The following is a 23895-nucleotide window of genomic DNA, read 5'->3' as shown; positions in this document are numbered from 1 at the left end:
TGGAAGCAGAGGGGCTTTTGTTTAAAGGGCAATGAAAACACGGTGAAGAGGTGACTGGAAGAACCCTTAGTACCTTTCTGCTTTTGTGAGGATACATAACCTAGTTTATATGGGTGCTCACAAGCTAACAACCAGCTCTCTCTGGGAAACCTTAGACAGCACAAACAGGGTTTTAAAAATACTTACAAAATTGTGTTCTGTAGCTGCTATATTTAAGACAAGCATAATGACGAAAATAACATTACTGCCATAAGATTTAATTGCATTGCAAAGCACTGCTTTCATAGACAAGAAAACAAAATTCAAATATTTATTATTTAGTATCAAATGAGAGGCTAATCAGCTGGGAAGTTTTGATTCACATGATCATAACTGAAAACATTTCATAGAAGACCTATGTTTTAAATTTGTATTTATGCTAGCAAAGATTTGTTTAATGAGTATTCATTTTTCAATTAAAATGGCAAAGAAAGTGTAAGATGACTACCAAATTATCATGCAGCTCAACAGACTTGGGCTACCCTCTTAGTTCTTGCAACACCACAAGTCTCTAGTGCAACTTACACAAATGGATTTTAAAGGCCTGGTAAAATAGAGTGTAAATTTCACAGGAATGCAGTATCTTAAAACATATTCCTCCTGGAATTTCATATAGGAATTTCCATATGAAATTCATGCTGAAATTTCATTTAAGTCATTTTAATTACTAAATTGATTTTTCTACACAAAAACTACAAGCCCCCTTGAAAGTATCAGGTAACAATTTTCTGGTGAGATTTGGGGAATGGCAGTGTAAGACAAATGAAAAGACTACAGAACTCCCAGCTCCTGGCCTCAGAAAGCCCAAGAACTCCCAACAAAGCAGCCTAGCAGCTGTTCTCGCAGCCCAGTTTCCATCCTTTATTTTTAGGCCTTGCCATAGTCACAGACTGATGGAATTCAGCTAGATTCCAGCTCTGTGACCACAGAATAGCTGCAAAACCAGCTACTGAATTTGTTCAGACTTTCTACGATAAGGCCTGTGGGAACAATGTAAAATAACGTGAAGAACGTCAACACAGACTTAAAAGGTTACCTACCTGGATTGCTTCTGCTAGTGGGAAACCATCCAGAGATTAAAAAGATCGCACAGACAGGAGGCAACAATGAAAGAATTCTGCACATTGATCTCTTTTGAATCAGTCCTTTATCCACTGAGCGTGAAATAGTGGAAAGTTGAGCTCCACAGCACAATATTAGGTTTATCTCCATGTTCCTAGATCTTAAGGGTTTAAAATAAGTTTGATGTGAAGTTACCGGTAGCTTTTGTGAACATGCAAAGAGCGGAAAAGAGATTACAGGATTAATTCTCTCACTGTACATCTGATTGTGAAGAAGCCTCTATAGCAAGTTTTTATTTCGCTTTGTAGGTTCATCCACATGGTAAACAAGAGGGTAGACACAAACAAATGAATTCCTATTCTAGATGTCACTTTTATAATTTTATTGAGGACTGAATACCTTCCAAACAGCACGATTACTGTGAGAAAATGAAATAGTGATTATACAACTTAGCATTTTATATCTTGCCTATATATAAACACTATATTGATTTAACTCAATCACTTTACCTAAACTGATGCAATTTGTGCACAGATATGGTAGGCAGGTATGTAGAAAGGCAATGCAATTACCTTATTTGTGATGTCTTAGTTTTCCTCCACTGCAGGCTATTGGGTTTCACAAATCACAACGTTAAAGTCTCACCCCTAATTCCTGTATTACCCCATACCAAAAATTTTAAAATACCTGTATCATACATTTATTCTTACACAATCCCAGAAATCTTTGTCTTCCAATAAAAGATGAGAATACCACTTTTTTTTTTAAAAGGAAAAAAGAATTTTGAAAAGACTGAAAATAACTTGAGTTGCATTACGCATTTCAGTAAATCAGCATTTTAACTCCTCAGCAGGTGGCAGCACAAATTTGTTTACAATATCATTAATTCTGTACTGTATTAAGTAATAATTAATTCTTAAATTTGTAATTAAGTAATTCTTAAATTTGCAATAAAAAACTCTAGTGTAAGATAATTATACCAGATGGAAGAGTTAATTAAAAATATATATATATATCAATCTGTCTGTTTAGTCCAGTTCTTCAGGATCACTTCAGCTGCATCCAGTGTGCTGTCTTCCTGCAAAAAATGGAATACCACTATTACTACAAGTACAGAGTTCTTGAAAACAGAGTAGCAATCACAATTACATGATCCCAAATCAGTATTTGGTAGTGTCACTTACATCCTGTAAATATCCCAGTCAGTTTTCCCATTAACAGTTATACCTACAAATCTACACTACACAAGAGAATCCCAATTCCTTGCAAATATTTATTAGGTATATTTTTTTAAAAGATAACATTTTTCTCAGCATTAATATTATCAATGATACTGGATACTTCTTATATAAATGCTTGGCATTTACACAGTGATGTACTTGGCTGCTTTATGTTGAACATGATAATATAGTTTCCTAATCTTTAGGTGTACAGCTGGGGTTTTTAAATCTTCATGCAACTGAGCTATGCTGTTAACTACTTAAACATAACCCCTCTGAACATGGGTAATCCACTGGCCAGTTGCGTGGCTTGGCTGCAACCTGGTCAGTCATACAAATAGGCTTTAATTTGGCACGATTACTGCAGTTCATTCTTGACAAGCCACGTTAACAACCAGCAAATTTCATCCTGGTTGTTACTGGCTCAATTTGTATCACAGTCTTTATACCTCATCCTAAGAGCTATAACGTAATCAGAAACTGCCCTTCATTATTGGTTCAAGCTAAGGTGCACATTATTATACTCTGACAGTTAAAGAGTTCGCACACATTCCATCATGTTAAGTCTGTGACGAAGCAATAGGAGAAACATCTTTTAGGGCAGTCAATTTATCAAAGCTTATGCACATCCCCAAAGTCTTTCTTTTCAAGAACAGAAGTGGGTGAAACAGGAGGAAGAAAATATGAAAAGCAAGCGCTCACAAAATGGCAGATGTCAGCCCATTCACAATTTCTGTTTTCTTCAAAACAGAAACGGGTGAGATTCCTTCTTGTGTCTTTGTTTTCTTTTGTAATTTGCAGCCTGTGTAAAACCCTCGGTATTTTCAGGTAAGTGAGATAAACTTGAAGCTGACCTACCTAATATTTTTGGTTTTGGAAACTGAATGGACATGCAGTACACCACTCTGCTAACATAGGCATTATTCTTCATTCTGGATTAGAGAATCCACCTTAATTGATAGCATACCTGCCTCATAGATTTTCACTGTCACCATCGGTCAAGAATGTTTTACAAATCAATAGAATAAGCTAAAAAAAGACTAACCACCAAGTTGTTTTCTGGCAGCTGCCCTTCTTAACCATGCTGCCCATATTTATGGTTTCAAGTCTCTCAGCAAAAAAGACAGCTGAAGCTAATTTGTGCTGAATTTTACACCAAACTAACTTTCTGCCTCTAAAACCATCCAACTCAGGTCCTCGGCAAAAACGTAACAAATGGCCTCTTACAGATTTTGGTACTGCACTGATTTTTGAGCCTCAGGTATTCCCAGGAGGCACATTTACCTTAATGAAGCAAAAACGTATATATTTTTCAAACTGCCCTTTTGTCTCAGGACCACAGAATGCTGAAAGAGGGATTGCTGAGAGTTTCTGAAAAATAAAACAAATATTATTTGTTTATACATACATACTTAAAAAATAGTTTTAAGCATGATTTTACTATTCCATTTCTATAAGTCTCCCAACATTAAAAGGAAATACCAGGTTGGATTTTGTATTCACTAACTAGGCTTAAACTTTTCTTAGGCAAAACAGTTTAAAGGTACTTTTCTACAGCTAGTATTTAAGCCTGGAGAAAGAACAGATGCTGGGACTTAACACAAAGCATGCTTAGCAATATTTTAGCCACATCATTTCCAGCAGTTAGTATAAACACCAAACAATATTTTGAAAGTAGTATCCCTACTATGTTATTAAATAAGCATGGTTGCACTGCTCTTGGTTTCATTAGAAAAGCATTTCTAAAAATAGAGTACAGCTAGGATACCTTACCTTAGATTTTATCATCCATTTGACAAATTTATAATCATAAGGTTGATTCCCATCTACATCAGAGAGATCCACATCTAAAAAAATTTAATTTAAAACAGACATCATATTGTAAGATTTCCCAGACCCCAGTGGGAAGGCATTTGCTAACAGCACTCTTACAGTTAATACTACAGAATAAAGATATATAATTTTATTTAAAAATATTATTAAAATTATAACAATTAATGAGTACAAACTCAGGGTATAGAGCCAGGTGCTTGGCTCCCAAACTTTTCATAATCATGAACTTTTAAAAAATATAAATTGTTTTTATCCATCTCCTTTACCCTTCCTAAAACTTTGCCAAAGCTTTGCAAAACAAGGACAGTAATTAGAATCACAAACATTTTGCTGAAACTTGTAAAATCTAGCTCCTGGCTAAAGTCAAGTAGAAAATTCCAGTCTCAGTTAGTATTTCTGAGAAGTGTTATGTGAATATGAAATGAGAAGATAAGCTGAAAATGCAGCTTCCATTTTGAACAAACTACGTATTTGCTTTCCGCACACTTTTTAATAAGCTTTTTACTAACTTAATGTAGAAACATCAGCAATCATAAAGTATCCTCCATCTGGAATGACAGGCTTCAGTCCAACTTCTCGAAGTAGCTGAGCCATCCGATCACGCTTGCTTTCCAGCTCTCGAGACAGTGAGTAAAAATAGCAGTCTGGGTCATCCATGCGTTTATAGTCTATCCAAAATGCTCGTGCCAAAGCCTCCTGGAAACACAATGTTCAAAACACTCGGACACACACACTTCCTACTGAAATCACGTAGATTTTTCCTTGATCCTGTAGCAGGATCTGGCCCTTATTAAGCAAATCAGCAAATTAGAGAAGCTATATCCAGTAGCATCATTTGTTTCTTTCTTTGTGCTGTGGCAACGTCCCAAGCACCCAAGTACTCACTAGTCAGTAATCATACACACAACACTAATAAAAAAATGTGATCTAACAGGTAGAGATAATGCTCAGTAAAACAAGACCTTATTGCAACAACTTTTACTTATATTTAGTAGTAAACCACAAAGACTGTCATGTTTGTTTTATGCAAAAAGCAGCAGTTTGTAGCTGAAAGACTTCTGTTGTTCTTAAAAACATTTGGTGAGCTGACTGAGTTTATCTTCCTCTTTTAGCACCCCAGAAAATTCATCGTTGTGATTGTCTTATCATAGTGAGGCCTACAGATTTGCTATGCCCAAAAAAAATAACTTCCTCAACTTCATCTGTACCTACCTGTAACGGAGTTGGGCAAGTATACAGTGTATTTTGATGAACAACTTGCAAATGCTTAATAAGGTTCTGGGGACCAATAGACCAACCAAGCTAAGGGAAGAAAACATGCATTTGTTACACTTACAGCAATGCTGTTACTTCAAATTAACATTAAAGTTAGCAAATGTCTCAAGTTTTTCTTTTTAAGAATTAGTCATGAAATAGTTTTGATAAAGAATTCAGAAAAGGGCTAGTTTACCCAAATTTTGCTGAATGATGCCATTAAGTCTAAATATGAGGCAACAGTTACAGCTTCACCTATCCACATCTCTCAAATGGTACTGAGCAAACTTTGATTTCTAAACCCTTTTATATGAAGAACTAAAACAAAGCTTTTATTAGGAATCCTATTCCTAATTGGTTTAGGATCTTTCCATCTCACAGGAGTCCACGTGCAGGGTAGTTTGAGCATAAAACAAGAGCTTACGATTGAATCAAATACATTCTTAACCAGATACAACTCAAATGCTATGGGTCAGTTGGACCACAGGTGGTGATGAAGAAAGAATTTAGCTGCCAAACAGTTAAATATTTTGTTTACTTTCTGATATGTATATTAAAGTCAGGCAAAACATTATTATTAAATATTTTACAGAAACATAAACCATTCTAAAACATTACCTCAATCTGAAAATATCACCACAAAACTAGAAAGTTAAAATATGATAGTGCTCTCCAATAATTTTGATTGATTTTGAACAAACCATGCGGTGTTTATTCTTTTTATTATTATTATTTTCTCACAAGGGCTTATTAATCAAGAGATAAGAATAGACTTAAATCCATGGGTGTTCCAAGAAGACAGTTGTTCCGGCTGAATGTTATCTTCACTTTTTGGAGACACTGATTTGCCAGAAGCTTTCAAAAGACAGGTAACAAAACCAGAGTGTGATAGATGCATTCTGTAATTCATATAGCTAAATTCTTTTCTATTGATTCTTCTTACCTTCCAGCCAGTTACACTGTATGTTTTTCCAGCACTTCCTATAGTTATTGTTCTTTCCCACATACCCGGCAACGTGGCTGTATATAAAATAAGATTAATTGGTTTCATGCACACTCACATATTCCATGTAATTAGAAAAAACTGTACTGCCCCTAGCTAAGAACTACAGTATGTTCATATACCACTGCAGTGAGAACATTCTAAAATTACAGCAACTCTAACAAGTGAGAAAGAATATATGGGCCAGTGATTCTGGCATAAAAAATAGGATCAGAATTAGTGAATGGAGAAAGAAAAAGAAAATAAATAGAGGCACAGTTGGTGAAAACTATCTTACTTCTCCTCAGCTAAGATGCAAAATTATTCATAAGAGATACAATCTCTCTTATGTGCTACGCATTCATCTCAATAAAGCATTATTTCTGATGCCTGGTAACAACACCATACACAACATGAACTCAAGCACTCACAGCCATTTTAACAGACTTGTTCAGCACACAGTTCAGCATCACCGGATGTCTCAAATCAGAAAAAGAAGGTTTCTAAAGACGTCTAACCCAGAACCAAATGCCCCAAAAATCAGAAAGTCAGCAGAGAGACTGAGCAAATACATTACATTTTGTTCCATTCGGTCAACAGATCTGGGACTGACAAGCAATAAAAGCTAGCTAAGGATGCCTGCAAGGATTAGGGGATTCATGGAGGCCTACCTCTGTATTTGTATCTTGTAGGAGACCAAAACCTCTGTTTTCTTTCAAAGGAGGTGACAGAGCAAAAGTCTTTTCTGTCAGCTTGCAATTTTCTTTTGTATACTGATTCCCAGTTTGGACTCTCTAACTCAACTCATTTTCAGTAGAAACAGGTAAATCAAGACACACTTAAGTCCAAGAGAGAAAACTAGACAAGGTCATAACATTACTGCAGCTGCAGTTACAGCACTCAGCGCCACCTGACTCCACCACACTTGTACATTACAATGCTACCAGTGAATTTGTCAATTGTTAAATTCCCTCTCTGGGAACGCAGTGATTTTTCCCAAACAAAAATGTTGATTTTCATAAGGAAGTTTTTGCAGCAGTTACATTCATTAGGCATGGTACAGGTCTTTGCAATTATTTGAAAACAGGCATTGTACTCTTTTGAGCACACTTGCCAATAAAAGAACCAAAACAATTCGCAGGAAAGAGACTCATATTCCTATTAGCTCACCCATATTCACTCAACTGCTCTGACCTTGAAAACAGAAAGGCAGTTTGAACAGATGCATCTTCTAGCTGGTTAGGTCAAGAGCATACATCACTTCCTAAAGATGACCAAACTAGTTCTCACAAACTGCAAAAAGACTTGAATTTCAAAGCAAATGCCCTCTAGTGATACTGTTTTGCCACATAGTCATGGGAATTCAACCTGGGAGACAGAAAGCAACAGCATTTCAAACAATAGCTGCAGCAAAAGGGCACAGGGAAGGATCAGCTCCGTCATTTTTACAAGCAGCAGGTTTTAAATAGGCAAATTCTTTCATGCCATATGGCAGCATCATTATATGACACCACAACCAAGTTTGATTACATTTTATAACTAACAAAGTGCAAACTAACACACATAAGCCTGTTACCTGGGCTTGCACTCAGCTTGTTGAGATGCTTGTTTTGAATCCTCAGTTACAATATGCAACCCCTAAATCTGCCAGTGCAACCCTAATCATTACTTAGAGGAGGTTCACTGTTTTTTTTTGTTGTTTGTTTGTTTTACAGAAGTTGGATAATGATGAGAAACATGACTGAGTGCTCCACACCACAGAAAACTGCCTCAGTGACAGCACAAAAACTGTACTAATTTTATGACCTGTGGCTAGCAACTCCATGATTTCTTAATATAATTTAAGAGATCAGATGCTAAATTGATGCAATAACCATTTTGTACAAAGGAAGTGTCACTGCATTTGATGGAACATGTAAAGGTTAATATGAAAACAGGAGTTTTTAAATAGAGAAATAACATTCAATTTTTTCTTGTATTATCTTTTGGTAGACTTAAAGAATTCTAAGAAACTGAAGTCAACAGATTTTTTTTTTTCTACTGAAATAATGCTATTTTTCACAGTTTTATCCTGAAAGTTTTACGGTCATCTTAACAATAAAGTTAAAAGATGATGTCATGGGATCAATTACACAGTATATACCGAAACCAAGTTGACTAACTTTCCAGGCTTTAACTTACATTATCATCACAAGGGATTTTTACATTTTCTGCTGAACTACAGGATGTCTTTTGTTCAACTGTAAATGTTTTGGTTTGAAGCGTTAACATGACAATACTGACACTAATGAACAATAGAGTTACTGTGTTTTAAGAATTCACCACCTGTCTACTAAGACAAAGCGTAACTGACAACATGAGTGTTCAAACCTGCTGCCATGGCAAAGGAAAATGGATCACCTTACACCACCCACAGAGACTTTGGTTCTAAAGATGGCTATTTGCATGAACCACCTGCTAAGTCCATGAAGAAAGCTTTAATCTAACTCATTTTACTTTGTAATTGGGACAGGATAAAGCACCAGTTACTGTGGTAACTTGGTATGATGCACTAACTCAGATTACGATCACGTGAAGGTATCAAGCCACCATAACAGCCACGAAGTCAGGCCTTTCAAAACAGACTCAGCCCACACATGGCCAATACAATCAGCATAGCACAGCTGTATGATCAGCAACTGTGTAGCTGAGCATTGCAAGGTCATTTAATTTTTTTTGTTGTTACTTGTAAGAATCAGTTTCTACAGTAATGCTGTGCTCTTAGTGTAGCCCTCACTAATGGAGAGCTTCTTTTACTGCCACTCTAGAGATTTTAAAACGGTAAAAGCTTTAAGTTTGAACTTCTCTCAGCAAACGTTATCTTTGAGAGGCTTGTTTACGACACCATTCCACAGCCACTTCTACGATTCCACACACACACAAAAAAATCAGTACCTATTTTGATGTGCTTTTTTCCTTTGTACACCAGCCATTCATACACCTCATCACTGATGCACAGGGTGTCATGTTTAATGCAGAGATCAGCTATTACCTGGAGCTCTTCTCTGGTAAATACCTGGGATGCAAGAAAGTAAGGGCAATGCATTAATCATAGTCTTTAAGGCATACTCTGAAATTACAATAGCGTTAAAGGAGGACTCTTACCTTGCCTATAGGGTTGTGTGGGGTATTCAGAATAATCGCTTTTGTTTTGGAGTTAAATTTCTTTGCAAGTTCACCAGGATCTAAGACCCAATCAGCACTAGATGCACAGTTTCCATCATTTTTCTTAAAAATAAATAAATAAGAACTTAACATGCATTACTGGGATGCAACGTGTTACAGACTAAACAGAGATACCCAACTCATCACCCTCAGACACTTTACTAACCACACACGACAACTTATCCCACCTGTCCTGTTCTCCTGTGAGGAGGCAATTCCAGAACAGGCAGGGAGGCCAAGAGCAAGATACATTTCTATGACAGCGGCAGTCTTCTCCTGGCCACTGTCTGTCTTACACACACACACACTGACCACATAGTGTGTGATGCAGGAAGTCACACGACAGGAGAGTTCACGGCCTTCCCATACACTAGAATAAGTGGGTGCATGTTTGGCTGGGAAGACTTATCACTGCCTGCTGGACTAAGACGTCAGCTCTTTCCTTCCTCGTCTATAGGAAAGCAGCCTAACAGTTACAAATCTGTTCCACTGAGGCTCTGGAGTTACTGCGGCATTACATGAGGACGACAGAAGTTTGGGTCAGTTGCTGCTGAGAACAATAAGCGTGGCCATATTAACTTTGACACCTGTGCTTTACTGGGAGAGGGCCAAAACAACAAACACACACGCATGAAACAGAAAATCCATGGAGGAACCCCATCCCTAGAAGGAGGGCACCATGAGGAGCAGTCTCACCTAGTCCCCCCGGTACTGCCCAAACAGTCCCTCAGCCCTCCCCCAGTAACGGGATCAACACCTTGTATCCATAAAAACCTCTGCAAGCTGCCAATAAGGAAAATGTCTACCACACAAACACTTCTTATTTAGTAAGTGGATTTTAGAAAAGAAATTGCATTCTATAACTGTATGAGTTGCTGAAGGGATCAGAAACCAAGTATTTTGAGATGCGGCAGATACAGAAATTGCACTGATATGATCATCCTTCCTGTATTTCTACTGAAAACATTTTCTGATCACATCCAAACAAAGGAACGTTAATTTGTGCGTTCTGAAAGCTGATCAAAGTAAATGAGAAGCATTGTCCTACTTTTACCAATACTAGTAAAATATTTTACCTGCTTTGGATTATCATCACCTTAGACTCACGCTATAGCAATCTATCTCATTTTTATATAATTGGATATTATGAAAAACTATAGAGAAAAGCATCTCCTACAAGGTGTTCATCAAACTGTATTAGGTATTGAAGTACAGTTGAATATAATAAATATATTTTTAAAAGCTACTCACATTTCTCAAAGGAATAAAAACAGGCTTCGCACCCGCCATCTTTACCATTGGTTCATAACAGTCATAAAATGGCTCTATTATTATTACCTGAAATTATAATCATGAGTATCAGAAAACCTTCAGTGTGCAATGCCATCATATTTCCAGATTTGCTTTGGTAATATAACTTGATAATGTTTCTGGCACTCCTGCCTGGTTTTAAAATTGCAGAATGTTCCTCCATCATCACATAACTTCATATAAAAATGCCCTCAGTCTAAGGATTATAAGCACTGCTCGTTTTTTTTTTTTGGACAAACACAGGCTGTTCTCTAGTTACTTTACAGACGTCAACATGTAACATCAGGGATGCTTGGAACCTGCACAGAGATGTGAAAGTGCAAGACAAAGATGGGAGATAACCAAGGATGGCAGATAAAGAAACAAACAAACAAACATGAAGAGCTAAGAGCAGAGAACTGTTAAAAAAAGTGACTATCAGAGCAACAAAAAAGGAATAAAGGATACAGACGAGAATACAATATACAAATGAAACTGACAAAACACTGAAAGCAAAATACAACAACAAAAGAAACTCTTGTCCACTGTAGGCACAAGAAAATATTCCCCCCCCCCCAATTAATTTTAGTATCATTATCAAAAAGACAGAGAAATTCTCTGAAATGAGAATTTTAAATAAAAACTTACTTCATCTCCCTCTTCAATTAAAGCCTGTATTGTACTAAAGAGAGATCCATAACCTCCTACTGTCACCAGGATATCTGTGAGAGGGTCAATCTTTCTTCCACAAACTCTCTCATACACCTGAGACAAGGCTTTCACCAGCGACGGATGCCCCTGTCCAAAGCAAAGAAATGTAACTGATAGGCTTTGTACATTCTCAGGAACGCAACAAATTTTTTTGCTGTTTTTTCCCCTCCCCACATGGAGGGAAATTACACATTTTGGAGCAGAAGAATACGGGATGGATGCTCGGTATTAATGGGTTTTAACAGGCGGTATGGTTTAAACTTCTTATACATGGGGGAAGAAAAGTTATTTGAATTTATTTGTATCTTCTAGGATTTTTTTTTTAAATCTAGTTCTTTTGAATTTCTATCTTATTATCATATCTCAGGATAGCTTCAGGTAGCCTACAGAAGAGCTAGAACAAAAGATAGGAGGAGAAAAGGGAACACTTCGACACCAGTTCATCCTCACTCCTTTTAGAGTCTCTTTGTTCCTACCTGACCAGATCTCCATCTGAAGCTCCTTCTGTTTGTTATCTTTCAACTAAAGTTTTTTTGGTGCAAAGGAAACTTTTTTTTTAATCCTTTCTATATACTCCTGATAAACAGCACTTGTGATCGGAATTATGATTCATATAATGATACCCCAAACCTCAGAGCACCATTTACCATTTGTCTCCCGCAGGAACACAGTGGTTAGTGTATTCTTCTCAAAATGCGCAAAGAACAAGAAACAATTAAACAAAGACCACCTACAACTTATAAATAAGGCAGCACACTTCTGTTTACTCAGGAAGACTAAAGATTTCCTGTTCTGAAAATCTTTTATCTTTTTTCATACTTGGTATAAAGATAGAAAACAGCTCTGTAAGAAAATGCAGCTATGTAATAAAAAAGCCCTTCGCTAAAATATTGAATATTGTACCTCCACATGTAAGGTATAAAATCATGAACCCCTCTGTAAACAAAAACATTACCATGAATTAAGGCTTGCAAATCATTGCTGATTCAAATGACAGCCATTTCTTCCCATGAGTGTGTCAACTGCACAGGAATGCTGCACCACCCAGCTCACATTAGGTCACTCCACAGACCATAGCCCTACAGTCAACGAGAGGCCCAAGCGCTGCAGCGACTTGGGACAATGTCTCAATTATCAGATGGATGTGCATCATTTATATTCATCCCTCCCACGTTTGCTATCCACAAATGCTTGTGCTCAAAAACCTTAGAATTGCAGGAGTCTGTAGAGAATGCACAAAGGCAGAAGATGAAAATACTGGTTAAAAAAATCCTCTTTAATTACTATTCATAGTATAACTACTGCAAACATTCATAAATACCAAGGGAATTTAGAAGCAAGGAGCAAAGTGACAGAACTAAATACTGAATAATTGCACGCATTGGAAAAATTGTATTTATGCTTAATTTGCAGATTGTTTTAGAGAGTCTGTCTGTGGTTATTTGCTCAACAGGGGACCGTAGCCCATTCTGTCTGTAACAGTTCTGTGCCACGGCTCCTCCATAACCGAGTCTGGCTGGCAAGCAGAGATTTTTCAGGTACCTTATTGTGGCTGGTAAACATATTCATGTTTAGTCCAGAAGGTCACTAAATTCCAGCTATCTTTTGAGTGCCCCCTACACTAAACAATGGCTTTACACTTTCAAGATTTACATATACATACACACACATACATATATATATTTGCAATCAGCTAAAGGTGACTAAACAAAGTGACCCAAATAGGGATGATAATGAGACTGTATTCAGTAAGGAATTTTTTGTTCTATTCTTATCAGGGTCCCAAGTGCCCTAATAATAATGAGACCCACCAGCCCCACCTGGGGCCTCTACCCACACAACTGCCCCTGGTCCAAAGGCTCCATTTAAGTGCTATGCTTTTGTATTTTCTGGCCTGCAATTGTTACAGCCATGCCTGTACCTGTCCATGGCCCCTGTTGATCCTAGGCCCCTACCTGCGGGCTGACCTCATGGCTTGACCTTATACCTGCCTTCTTCCTTTAGACCTGCCCAGCGCTCCCTGGGTTGTGTCTAACCGTGGTTAACACTGCTGGGCCTGGTTTGTGCGCTGACTCCCTGGCTTGACCTCAGACCACCTCACCACCACAAGCTTCCTGGCCATCTGGGCTCACCTCAGCTACCACCTCCGGGCCTGCCTTGCTCAGGTACCACAGCACTGGGCCCTGGCTGATGAGGCCTCTGCCCTGCTCGTTGTGATCGTTTGTCCCTGAGGGAGCTGCTGGCCATTGCTGCTCCCTCCCAGTTCTAATGCATGCAGAGCCTCAGAAAATAGGCAAGAAGTTATATTGGAATATATGAGCAATGATGCTACAACTACCAACTCAATCACTGGCTTACCAGTCTATATAATGCTTTCCTATCCCTGCTACAGCATGTGATCATCTAGAAAAACCTTAGATCGACTCCTTAGGATCTTGTAGCAACCCTAACACGTGATTCTCAGTTGGGCAGTATGGTTTATCTTTACCACAAAAAGTGATAAAGACAAACCAAACAGGAACAAGAAAACAATCATACTGAAAGAGGACAATAGGCATTGCCCTGCCTTGGACAATGACAAATGCCACACATTCACACCCAGCTCAAGACATAAATGCTACAAGACAACTTATGCAGCATGCAGTGACTGTCCTCCAGAGGCAAAACCTTACTCTTTCAACCACTTCCTCATCTCTACTAATGTTATGGGTGAATCTTTTCTTGATCCAGGAGGTTGTCTCAATTGATACAAGTACTTCTGTCTCATTCTAGGATTAGCCAATCTGACTCACATTTACGCTGACCAAAATCAGTAGTAAATGTGTAATTTACAAATCCTTAACCTTTGAATTGATTGATATCATCTTTGAAGGGTCATGCAATCTCATGTGCTCTACCATTTTGCTCTTGCTAAAGGTTTCTGCCTTGAAGAAGCATATACAGAGGACGCTGGTTAGTAACTGATACAGCTATTAGGGAAACTTAATTTGGGACATAAGAGTACAAACTACTGGTAAAACCAAGTTAAAGTAAAGTCTTAAATTTTCTCCCTGAACTTGGGTCCTCAAGTTCCACAGTACTTACAAAGCCTCGCGTGTACTGGTTCAGTCTGTCAACTGCTGCTACGTTTGCCAGCTCTTCTTTAACATAGCTGGGAGGGGATATATCAGGAAGGCCTTGACCAAGATTAACAATTGAGGGATCTGCTGCCACCTTTGTAAATTCAACCCTAAAGGAAAAAAACAGCTTAAATTTAACATACCAAACAGAATTATCTTCTCCTTCATCAACATTAGAAGGCAAAAAAAGTATTTTGCTTTGCCAAACTCACAGCAGTGGAAACATCTTTATGTAAGGAGTGCTCACATGGAGAGATGGGCGCTGGGACAATGTTAAGTAAGCACAGGAGTCACGCAAGAACCCAGTAAAAGGTTTATTTCCTGCCTCCACAGAACAACTTTCTTGCCAGCAGAACTGTACTTGGATGTGCACACACACAAACATACAGTATCTCTGGACATGGGCAGAAATGAAATACTACCCTCTTTGCAAAATGAAGTAGACCTAATTAGAACAGGTATGTTAAGTGATTTAAAGGCTAGATACTGTCAAGTGAAGGTGTCACTTAAACTGTCCAGTCATCTCAGAGCACTATAATTTTGTGTGTGATTTTAGACAACAAACTGCTGCAAGCTCTTTATTAACTGTTCCTAGTACCCTGCCAGAAACTGATGTTAGGATTCTTGAACTATTTTTTTCCTCTTTTCATGGAGGAGTTTTACATTTCACCCTTTCCTCACTACCCATGTTAAGAGTAGTTTAAAAAAAAAAAAGCATCACAGTTCAATCAAAAAAACACAAATTGCTAAAAAATGAGGACATTTTTTATGTCCTCATAAAAAGGACTGAGGACAGATGACAAAACACTTTACATGTATATGTATATACACACACACGTACACACTAATGTAAACCCAAAACACCACTACCATCATCTAACAAAATCCCATCTTTACCAGTGATGGCAATAGCGCTTTGAGACCAATTTAATACCTACAAAAAAAAGTGTATTAAGATGAATGAATTAAATTATCAAGACAAGTATAATGGTTTAAAAAATAAAATCAGATTAATTTGGGAAACAAAACTCAAGTGTAACTGAAGTAATTATTCAGCAATACTCACATTTAAATTTTAAAGCCAGTAACACTACCACACCCAAGAGCCATCCTTCTCTCATGTGGTTTACTAAATACACAGAATCCTAAGCCTAATGTTTAAAGGTAAATTATTATTTTTGAGTTTTAACAGAATTTGATTCATTGCTTCTGTCTTAAACAGGTGCGAAATATATTTCAGCAGAGACAGCAAGTGCTATGCATGTTCTTATTAGTAGTAACTATGAATTTGGAAAGAAAATACATCAGCCAAAGACATTTTCTGAAATTTGCTATTTTCCTTTTACTTACCACACATTGTTGTCAAGGCCTTCAATTCGTCTTGTGTTTTTGTGTCTAAAGGCCATTGTCTGCAAGATTGAAATACACAGACATAAGGGTTTTGTTAAGAAAGACAAAATACTTTATTGTTGGATTATGCACGACAAACCCTCTTTCATGCTTTCTCAAATATAGCATTGCCAGTTGAATTCAGTTGTTACACAGCATTATAGACATGGTCTTTCATTAAAGCTTCTGTAATAGCTTGAATACAGACTAACAAGAAAATACACAAAAATGTCCTGAATTCTCATTCATTATCATCTAAACCCACTGAACTTGCAGCAAGAATGGAGCAGAGGCATAATGTAGGTCAGTAACTTGAGAAGATGACCTAAAAATAAAATAATAATAAAAGGATACATTCATTATTCTTCTTTTATATGATACACTAAGGACTTAAAGACTGATTTATTTCTAGCCCAACCCAGTTTGGAAAGTGTGCTTTCTATGCAATTTTATTTGTTAAATTGGTGGCTAACAAGAAAATAGGATAGACATTTCATCTTTTCATTCAGGCTTTCAACACTTTTAAATATTTAATTACAACACAGCAAAATCACATTAGAGCATGTTTTTGCTGTATATTCAGAACTTTAGTTAAGGCCTTAGAAAACACCTTTAGAATAGCCTTTCATTGAGTCCTCCCTATAAAGACAGAGCAAAACTTACTGATGGTTCAGGTATTTTTAAGCTAAAAATGAAAAAATGAAAATAAAATCAACAGATTTATTTGTATGTACAAACAACAACAACAAAAAAGCAGTGCATGCCCCTTTCTATCTGTAAACCAGCTAGACACTGGGGAAAAAAAAATAAACACACATAGAAAACAAGTCCCTCAAAACTCCAGAAACTGTTTCTTTGAGTCAGACTACTCGTTTTAGTGACTTTTATGTAAGACTGCTTGCTATTTTCATTCTGTGAAAAATTTTAAAAAAGCATGCTCCAGCTACCACACTGTGAGATGTCTGAGTTGCCATTATACTCAAAGTTTCAACTTTGAATTGATGGGATTAACTTGTAGTTGAAGTATTATTACACAGGCACACATTTGTACTCAACTTGTTTACAGTAAAAATAAAAATAAAAAAGCTACCACATATGTAATGATTTGAAAAATGGAAAATCATATTATTAAGTTAACAGATATTTCTCTGTTTGTATGCCTTCTGCACAGATTTAATTCTGACCTCATCTGTAAAACACAAGTACCAGAGGAACCAAACAGTGACATCTTTCATTTATCCTCAGGAAGAAAAAATATGTATTCAAGGTAACTAGACAGGTGAAGTTGTACATCCTGATATGGAACATACACCACAGTTAAGAGAGAGTTCTGACTAGGTGATCTGTACTGCATCTGTTGAAAAACACATATGGTTTAAAAGATGAATCCAATTTTCCAATGTTTGTCTTCGTAAATTAACCCCTGGCTGTACTATATAAATATCAATAACACAAGTATTAGCCTGAGCCTCCCTAACACACACTTTTTTTTTTCCACATGCCAGACTACTACTCGTACTACAAGGAAAAAGAAATCTCACCTTGAATCTTCACAGTTAAAAATGAGAATTCTGTATGATACCATGGGAAATTTGTTCTCTTGACCAACTCTTCTTGAAATTGTTTCAATTTACTAAAAACTAAAGGCTTATCCACACTGTAGGATTTTATCCTTAAATGTAACATAAATCTTAATTGCAGTAACTAACTTTCCCTAGCCAAAAAAGCACAGTCGAGAAAAAAAGCCTTTGCCTGTTACAGGCCTCTTACTATCTTAAGTTTAAATACTTAGTACTTCAAGTCTTCCTATTTTTCTTGTGCCTTGAAACTAGCTTTAAAATGGAATAGGGGGACCTGCAGTAGTTATCAGGGGGTTCAACTTACAGCAGAGTTCAGAGCCACCTCATTACCTTGAGAAAGCAAACAAAATACCTTGCATTTATAAATGATACCTTAAAGAGCATTCTTTCTTCCAGAAGGTCATGAAAGTCCTTAAGAATCTTTTTTGTTTTAGCCTAGTTACATCATAGCTTGATCATCTTCAAGCCATTTTTAGGTGCAAGGATAGGATTTCCATGAGTTTAAGATCAGCATTAAACAAGAGAGGCATGTCCTCATCAAGTTCTAATTCTGACCTCCTGCTTTCCCTGATTGCTTTAGATGGAAAGTCAGGTGCTACTCATATTTATCTTTCTTCATAATACAAAGAAACTCGTGATTAAATTGAATGGGAATATGTTTAATGACAGAAGTAAATACTTTTACATGGTACGTAATTAAATTGTGAAATTCAATGTTGAAAGTTACAACTGAAGCCAAAATCTTAAGTAAATTCAAAAAGAAAAACAGGATTAGATTTCAGCATGGTCAGTAAGAACATCCAGGTACCTTAAGTAGAATACAAATACTTACAGCAGATGAAAAACTGACTCAGGTAAAATCCAGCCCCCAAAGTGGCTTGTACGTTAAAAGAAGCATCTCATGTAAGCAAACTATGCTGCAGTTGTCTGCATGATAGTTTGTTTCAACACCTGCTTGGGGCAATCTCACATGTGCGTTGGTTGACCCAAGCTGCTGACTAGATAAACTCCTGTTCTGAACTCGGAGCACAATTTACATTCCAGTCTTCTACATGCAATGCAGAGCATGACCTCCAGCCACCCATCATGTTGCAATGCTCTTTTTTCTCTCAACAAAACTGAAAGACTTAAACTGGAGTTACACAACCTCATAAGCAGTTAAGCTGGGAAATGAAGAAGATTCTGTATAAAATTAAGTTTGAGGTACTTATACATCCCTTGTTATTGCAGCATCACGAAGCACAACTACTCCCGTTTCATTAGCAAAAAACTGACAGAGGAATTAACTGACTTACCAAAAGTCTGTGATAAAGGTGGGATCAAATCAGTCTCCTATATTTCAGGCTAGTGCCCTAATAACTAGGCGATCCTTCTGGCCTGGTACCTGCAGCTCTGACTTTAAAGACTGAAAAGGATACACAAAGCAATGATTGCCAAACTGTTGTGCTAGGGTGGCTAAATATTTCACTGGTTGGAATAACTTACTGTAGTCTTAATGTTAAAAGTTTGGGTCAATGTAACAAGAAGTAAAGAAAGTGCAGCTAATATATGTTTATTGGCAACATTACAAAATCAGTGCATCTCTAAAATACTGCACTAAATAGTTTTATCTATGAAGTTGACGGGATACTTACATCAGAGGCTGAAAGCTTGATGGATCTAGAAAGCAAATCTGTTCGTAGCTGGTATGTTCTAATGCCAAGGCAACAGAAGCTTCGTGAAGCACATAGCATGCCTGCATAATAAATACATAACCTGAAAAAAAACTTACAGATTCCAGGAACAAGTTTCCTAAACTAAGGAAACCTAAGTAAACTAAGGAATCACTAAGTAATTTTAAAAGGTAAGATCTTCTTCTCTTCCTTTCAGCAATTTTCTTTCATTGAAATCAGTTCTAGTAAATTATTACCTTTTCATGTATTATAAATATCGAGGACAAAACATTAACTGACAGGGCTTAAAAATGTTGCTGAATGTCATACAACGCTAAGGTTTCCTCTATCTGAAAATACTGTTTTGTTGTTGTTGTTGTTTTCCTTTGGATGAAAATTAAGACTAAATACATTTCAAAGTCTCCGTTAAAATTGTGAAAATATGTTTGTGTAATAAAAATTGTTATCAGAGTAGCCAGTTTAGACGTGAAATAAAAAGAAACAATTTTTTTTTAAAAGTCACACCCCATTAAAATTGGTCTCAATTTTCAAGTGTTTAAAATCATGCACTTTGCAACTGAGATGCTCAAGATCACCAGTCACACTGGAGATGGAGGCCTACACAGCTTATATAGCTATACTAAGTTTTGCCTCAATGACTTGGCAAACATCAAATATCTGCAATGGGAGAAAACAGAGAGCTAGGAAGGATGTTCTGTGTGGAGTAACAGGTCATTCCCTGACTACAGAAAATGAGCCCTGTTAATCAATAACCATAAAAAAGAAGTAAGAGCTGGTACTTAAGGTAACTGCTTTCAGGATGTATGTTTAAACACACGCATTGGATGATGTTGTCAAAATGACTGCAATTTGTAAGAGAAAAATATATAACCCATAGACCTATATTAGAAACACAGTAGGCACAGCTATATAATAATTAAATTTGTTTTCCAAAGCTTACTTATTAAAGAATAGGCAGCCCCCACTTCCCTCCAGACTTTGCTACCTGAAAACAGAAAGAAACAAAAACAAAGAAAAAATAATACACTATTTTTATTAGAAAATATTAATGTTGTCACCTGTAAAACAATACCATGCAAGCTTTGCAGAGAGAAGCTGAGAGAGTAAATATAATAGTACAGCATGAGTTTTTCATGAAGAACTGATTTATTACAACAAGAAAGTGTTCCTTCCATTTTAAATGTAAGCTAACATAAAAGGTCCACAAATATTTCTTTTAAAGATGCCTCATTGAATGAGTTAAGTTTTAAAAGTATGTTCATTTTGCCTCTCTTACACCAGTGCTACAAACTCAGTCTCAGCTCTGAAAATACAGGCTTTCCCACACACTACTGAGTTGTAGCTAACTCAATTAGGCCCTCAGTAATACCAGCGTAGGTCCATTTAGTGACATGCAAGTATGCAATTCACTGACATTCCCTTCAAAAGGAGAAACACTAGCATTTTCCTCAACTCTGCTGGCCTAACGAGTAGCAAAAACAAACAAGAATTGAACATTTTACACTAGTCAGCAGATACTCTGAAAGAAACAAAATAAATATATCTGTTTAATAAGCCCTGCAAATACATTTTAAGTTATTTTTAATAATACACAAATATGCACCTGGCATATTTGACATAATCTCTCACAACTACAGAGTGAAGCCTTTCTCACTGCATATTTTGACAAAAACTATTTGCATAACATATGGATATTATCTTACAATGTGACTACAACAACCGTGCTGTTCTCCCAAGAGTCAGCCTTACTTGTACTGCAAACAACTGCAGTAGTTACTGCAGTGTGACAAATATGCATATCTTTACCTGTTTCATTTTGTACTGAGGAGTAGCAAAATGAAATCCAAATTTTCCAAACTTGACACACAAAACTAACTTGCAACCTTAATTAAAAAAAAAAAAGTAGAATCTGTAAATATTTCTCACATTATTGCTGCATGAAAGACAGTGTGGTATTTGACAGGTCGTTGTTTGATGTGAGGCAATCACACAAAACCACATCACATGAGGGGCACCAGATCTGTATCACATCAATCTCTGAAGGTACATGAAACACCTGAATTAAAAATTTATATCCATGTTTAACACCACAGAACTGTAGAAATTGTCAAAACTTTATAAGGAATATAATGGAAAAAAAATTTTGTAGAACGGCCTCAAAAAGCCAAGTCAAGGCCCCAGTATGGAAAATTTGTACTGCTACATTTAAATCTTTATGATGCTTTTCCAGGAAATACTCTTCTCTCTGCAGTTCTGCAACACTGAATGCTTCCATTTAAGCTACTCAAGGAAGTAAAGGCAAAGGCCTCCTTAATATACCCAGGCAATCCTCCACACTGACATCAAAAAGCAAGCACGACCTGCTCTTTTTTTCCACACACACATATTCCCACTATTATTGTCTATGACATATTAACACATATCACAAGCTCAGGAGAATTATTGTTACTTTTAGGATGAGTGCATGCTTAATTATTACCTCTATACATGTTTTGTCAATGGGATGTTTTATAATGTCCTATGGTAAGTTTTTCTCATCCAGATAGGAAGTTTCTTCCACTTCAGGAAAGTTACACAGTGCTTGACAGCTACAAGGGTGTTGCAAACCCTATTTCAACTCTTCTAAAAATTTGTAAGGTTCTTCAAACACAGACAACACACTGGTCTTTGTGGGGAAGTGAAAAGGTATTAATTTTTTCTTTCTTAAATGTAATGTTTCCTTTTTCAATCTTGGAACCAGACAGTGACTTTTTGACCAAGAGTCATGTCTGTTAAACTCAGAAATTAACATTTAGGAATACTTTTCATCCCATTCTAATTTTCAGTGCTCTGAAGTATTCATGCTCTTAGTCATAGTCAGTCCTTCTGGAATTTAGGCTTGCATAGTCGTACAGAAAACAGGAAAGTCAACATACTAGGGGAAAAAAGGGTAAAAAATTACTATTCCTGCAACTTCCTTTTTTTTTTTTTTTTTTTTGTTTAGGGTTGAGAAGCTAAGGCTATTAGAAAGACCAACATGGCATTTTTAGTGGGGCTGGGAGGAAGATACACGTGGTTTTGATTCTGATTGTCAATCTGGTTTAAACTTGGGAGATTTGGTGACTTCAACCAACCTAGAATATGTAAGAAGACTTTGTCATGTGAACTCCGAGAATACATCTGTGCGTTAAAAACCATGTAGCTCATGCTGTGCTTTATAAGCACTCAAATACAGAGACGGCCTCTGAGTTGCAGGGTCTCTAACTCACTTTACAACAGCTGCGCAGCTTCCTGGTCATACAGTGCCCTAAACTATGATGCTGCTGTACCACTGGAAAATTTTATGTGAAGTTACATGTTTCTGACGAAGTCATTTTTTTCCCCGTTGAAACTATATGCCAAATGCTGCTGTCCCTTCAGTTTTGAACTTCAGTTATACCATCTCTATAAAAATGCCTTTGAGTTTGAAAAACTTATGGTCAGACCCCTTCAGCTGCTGCATTTTCTCCACACAGAAAGTAGTCTCATTTACTCTGCACTCTCAGTAACAAGTTATTAAAACCAGCACAAGTCCTTCAGTCCTGCACCACAATAATCTAAATGCAATCACTATTATGCTTGTGTTGGATTTAATATCCGTTGGATATGCAAACTTCGAAGTTTCTCAGCCAAACTTTGTGAAGTCTTTGAAGGACTGCATCTTCATACGTGCCCAGAATGCAAAAGCTTCAGAGAAAGAAAGGGCGCCACCTTACCGGCCCCTCTCCACGGCTTTTTGTGCCACATAAAACTAATTCCTGACAGGACAAGCCAAAAGATCTGTTGTTAAAAACGCTGGCCTCGGGGAAGCTGCTTATTCTTACTAACGACACTGAACTTAAAAATGGCTGTATGTGGAGATTTGCCACACTCTACACTATTTTGTCACTTCACCTTCTGTAGCCTCCACGAAATGGACACAACCAAGCGTGGAGAAACAAACTTTACAATGTAGAGTGAGGAGATGGATCAGGTTGGGTTTTACTTTTCTCCCTCATGCTGCAGCTGTGGCACGTAAGACATTTTACACGGCGGGTAGCATGCTTTCAGTGGCAGCTCGGAGCACTCCGAGTTCGCAGTACAAAGTCTGAAAGGCCACAAGGCACCGGCCACTAGCGGACCTCCCTCCCTCCCTGACGGCCTCTGCTCCATCGGCTCCCGGCTGGTTTGGGGGCAAACGAACGCGCCCGGCGCAACGACACGGCTCAGGGCGGATCGAGGCCGCCCCGAGGGCTCCAGGCCCCGCTCCCTGCACGGGGCAGCGGCCGGCCGCCACCCCACCGCCGGCCGGGAGCGGCCTACGGGGCCCGGCTCGCCCCGGGGCCCCTTCCCCCGCCGGGCCGGGCCGGGCCCCAGCCCGCCGCCACAACTCACCGCCCGGCGCCGCCGCGCTCCCGCCCGCAAGGGGAGGGCTCGGAGCCGCCAGGGCGGAGCCGGTCACCGGCATGGCCCGGCCCGGCCCTGAGGAGCCGGGGCAGCGAGAAGCGGGCAGGCACGGCGGCGGGCAGCGCCCGAGGCGGT

At 37.8% G+C, this 23895-nt stretch overlaps 1 protein-coding gene across 9 annotated transcripts; it reads right to left on the bottom strand.

The window, feature by feature from the left end:
- Window positions 1-1462: 1462 nt before the first annotated feature.
- KYAT3 (kynurenine aminotransferase 3) lies at window positions 1463-23876 on the bottom strand. 9 transcript variants are annotated; one of them, XM_048059065.2, is made up of 15 exons: window positions 23749-23876; window positions 20297-20341; window positions 19318-19418; window positions 16065-16123; window positions 14680-14824; window positions 11533-11682; window positions 10846-10932; window positions 9535-9657; window positions 9325-9445; window positions 6352-6428; window positions 5367-5456; window positions 4664-4850; window positions 4095-4168; window positions 3606-3692; window positions 1463-2179 (listed from the first exon to the last, which is right to left on the bottom strand). In XM_048059065.2, the coding sequence occupies exons 1-15, from the start codon at window positions 23819-23821 to the stop codon at window positions 2117-2119; spliced, it is 1482 nt and encodes a 493-aa protein (XP_047915022.1). In that variant the 5' UTR covers window positions 23822-23876; the 3' UTR covers window positions 1463-2116. The 9 variants fall into 9 exon arrangements, with proteins under 9 accessions (XP_047915022.1, XP_066857323.1, XP_013033471.2 ...); XM_067001222.1 differs by lacking the exon at window positions 23749-23876 and adding an exon at window positions 21836-23224; XM_013178017.3 differs by lacking the exon at window positions 23749-23876 and adding an exon at window positions 21283-21788.
- Between the last annotated feature and the right edge of the window lie 19 nt (window positions 23877-23895).

This window comes from Anser cygnoides, chromosome 8 (genome assembly GCF_040182565.1).
Source record: "Anser cygnoides isolate HZ-2024a breed goose chromosome 8, Taihu_goose_T2T_genome, whole genome shotgun sequence".
Lineage (NCBI taxonomy): Eukaryota > Metazoa > Chordata > Aves > Anseriformes > Anatidae > Anser > Anser cygnoides.
Note: the sequence above shows the minus strand (reverse complement) of the source record. Positions and strands in the feature narration are given on the sequence as shown.

What these genes read in the sequence shown, in the direction of transcription:
- KYAT3 (XM_048059065.2), bottom strand. Translation starts at nt 23,821, where the DNA reads ATGCCGGTGACCGGCTCCGCCCTGGCGGCTCCGAGCCCTCCCCTTGCG. An exon ending in CACACAACCCTATAGGCAAG is followed by an intron (nt 9,446 to 9,534) that starts GTAAGAGTCCTC and finishes CTTGCATCCCAG; the next exon opens with GTATTTACCAGAGAAGAGCT. An exon ending in CTTGCCCAACTCCGTTACAG is followed by an intron (nt 4,851 to 5,366) that starts GTAGGTACAGAT and finishes TTGTGTTTCCAG; the next exon opens with GAGGCTTTGGCACGAGCATT.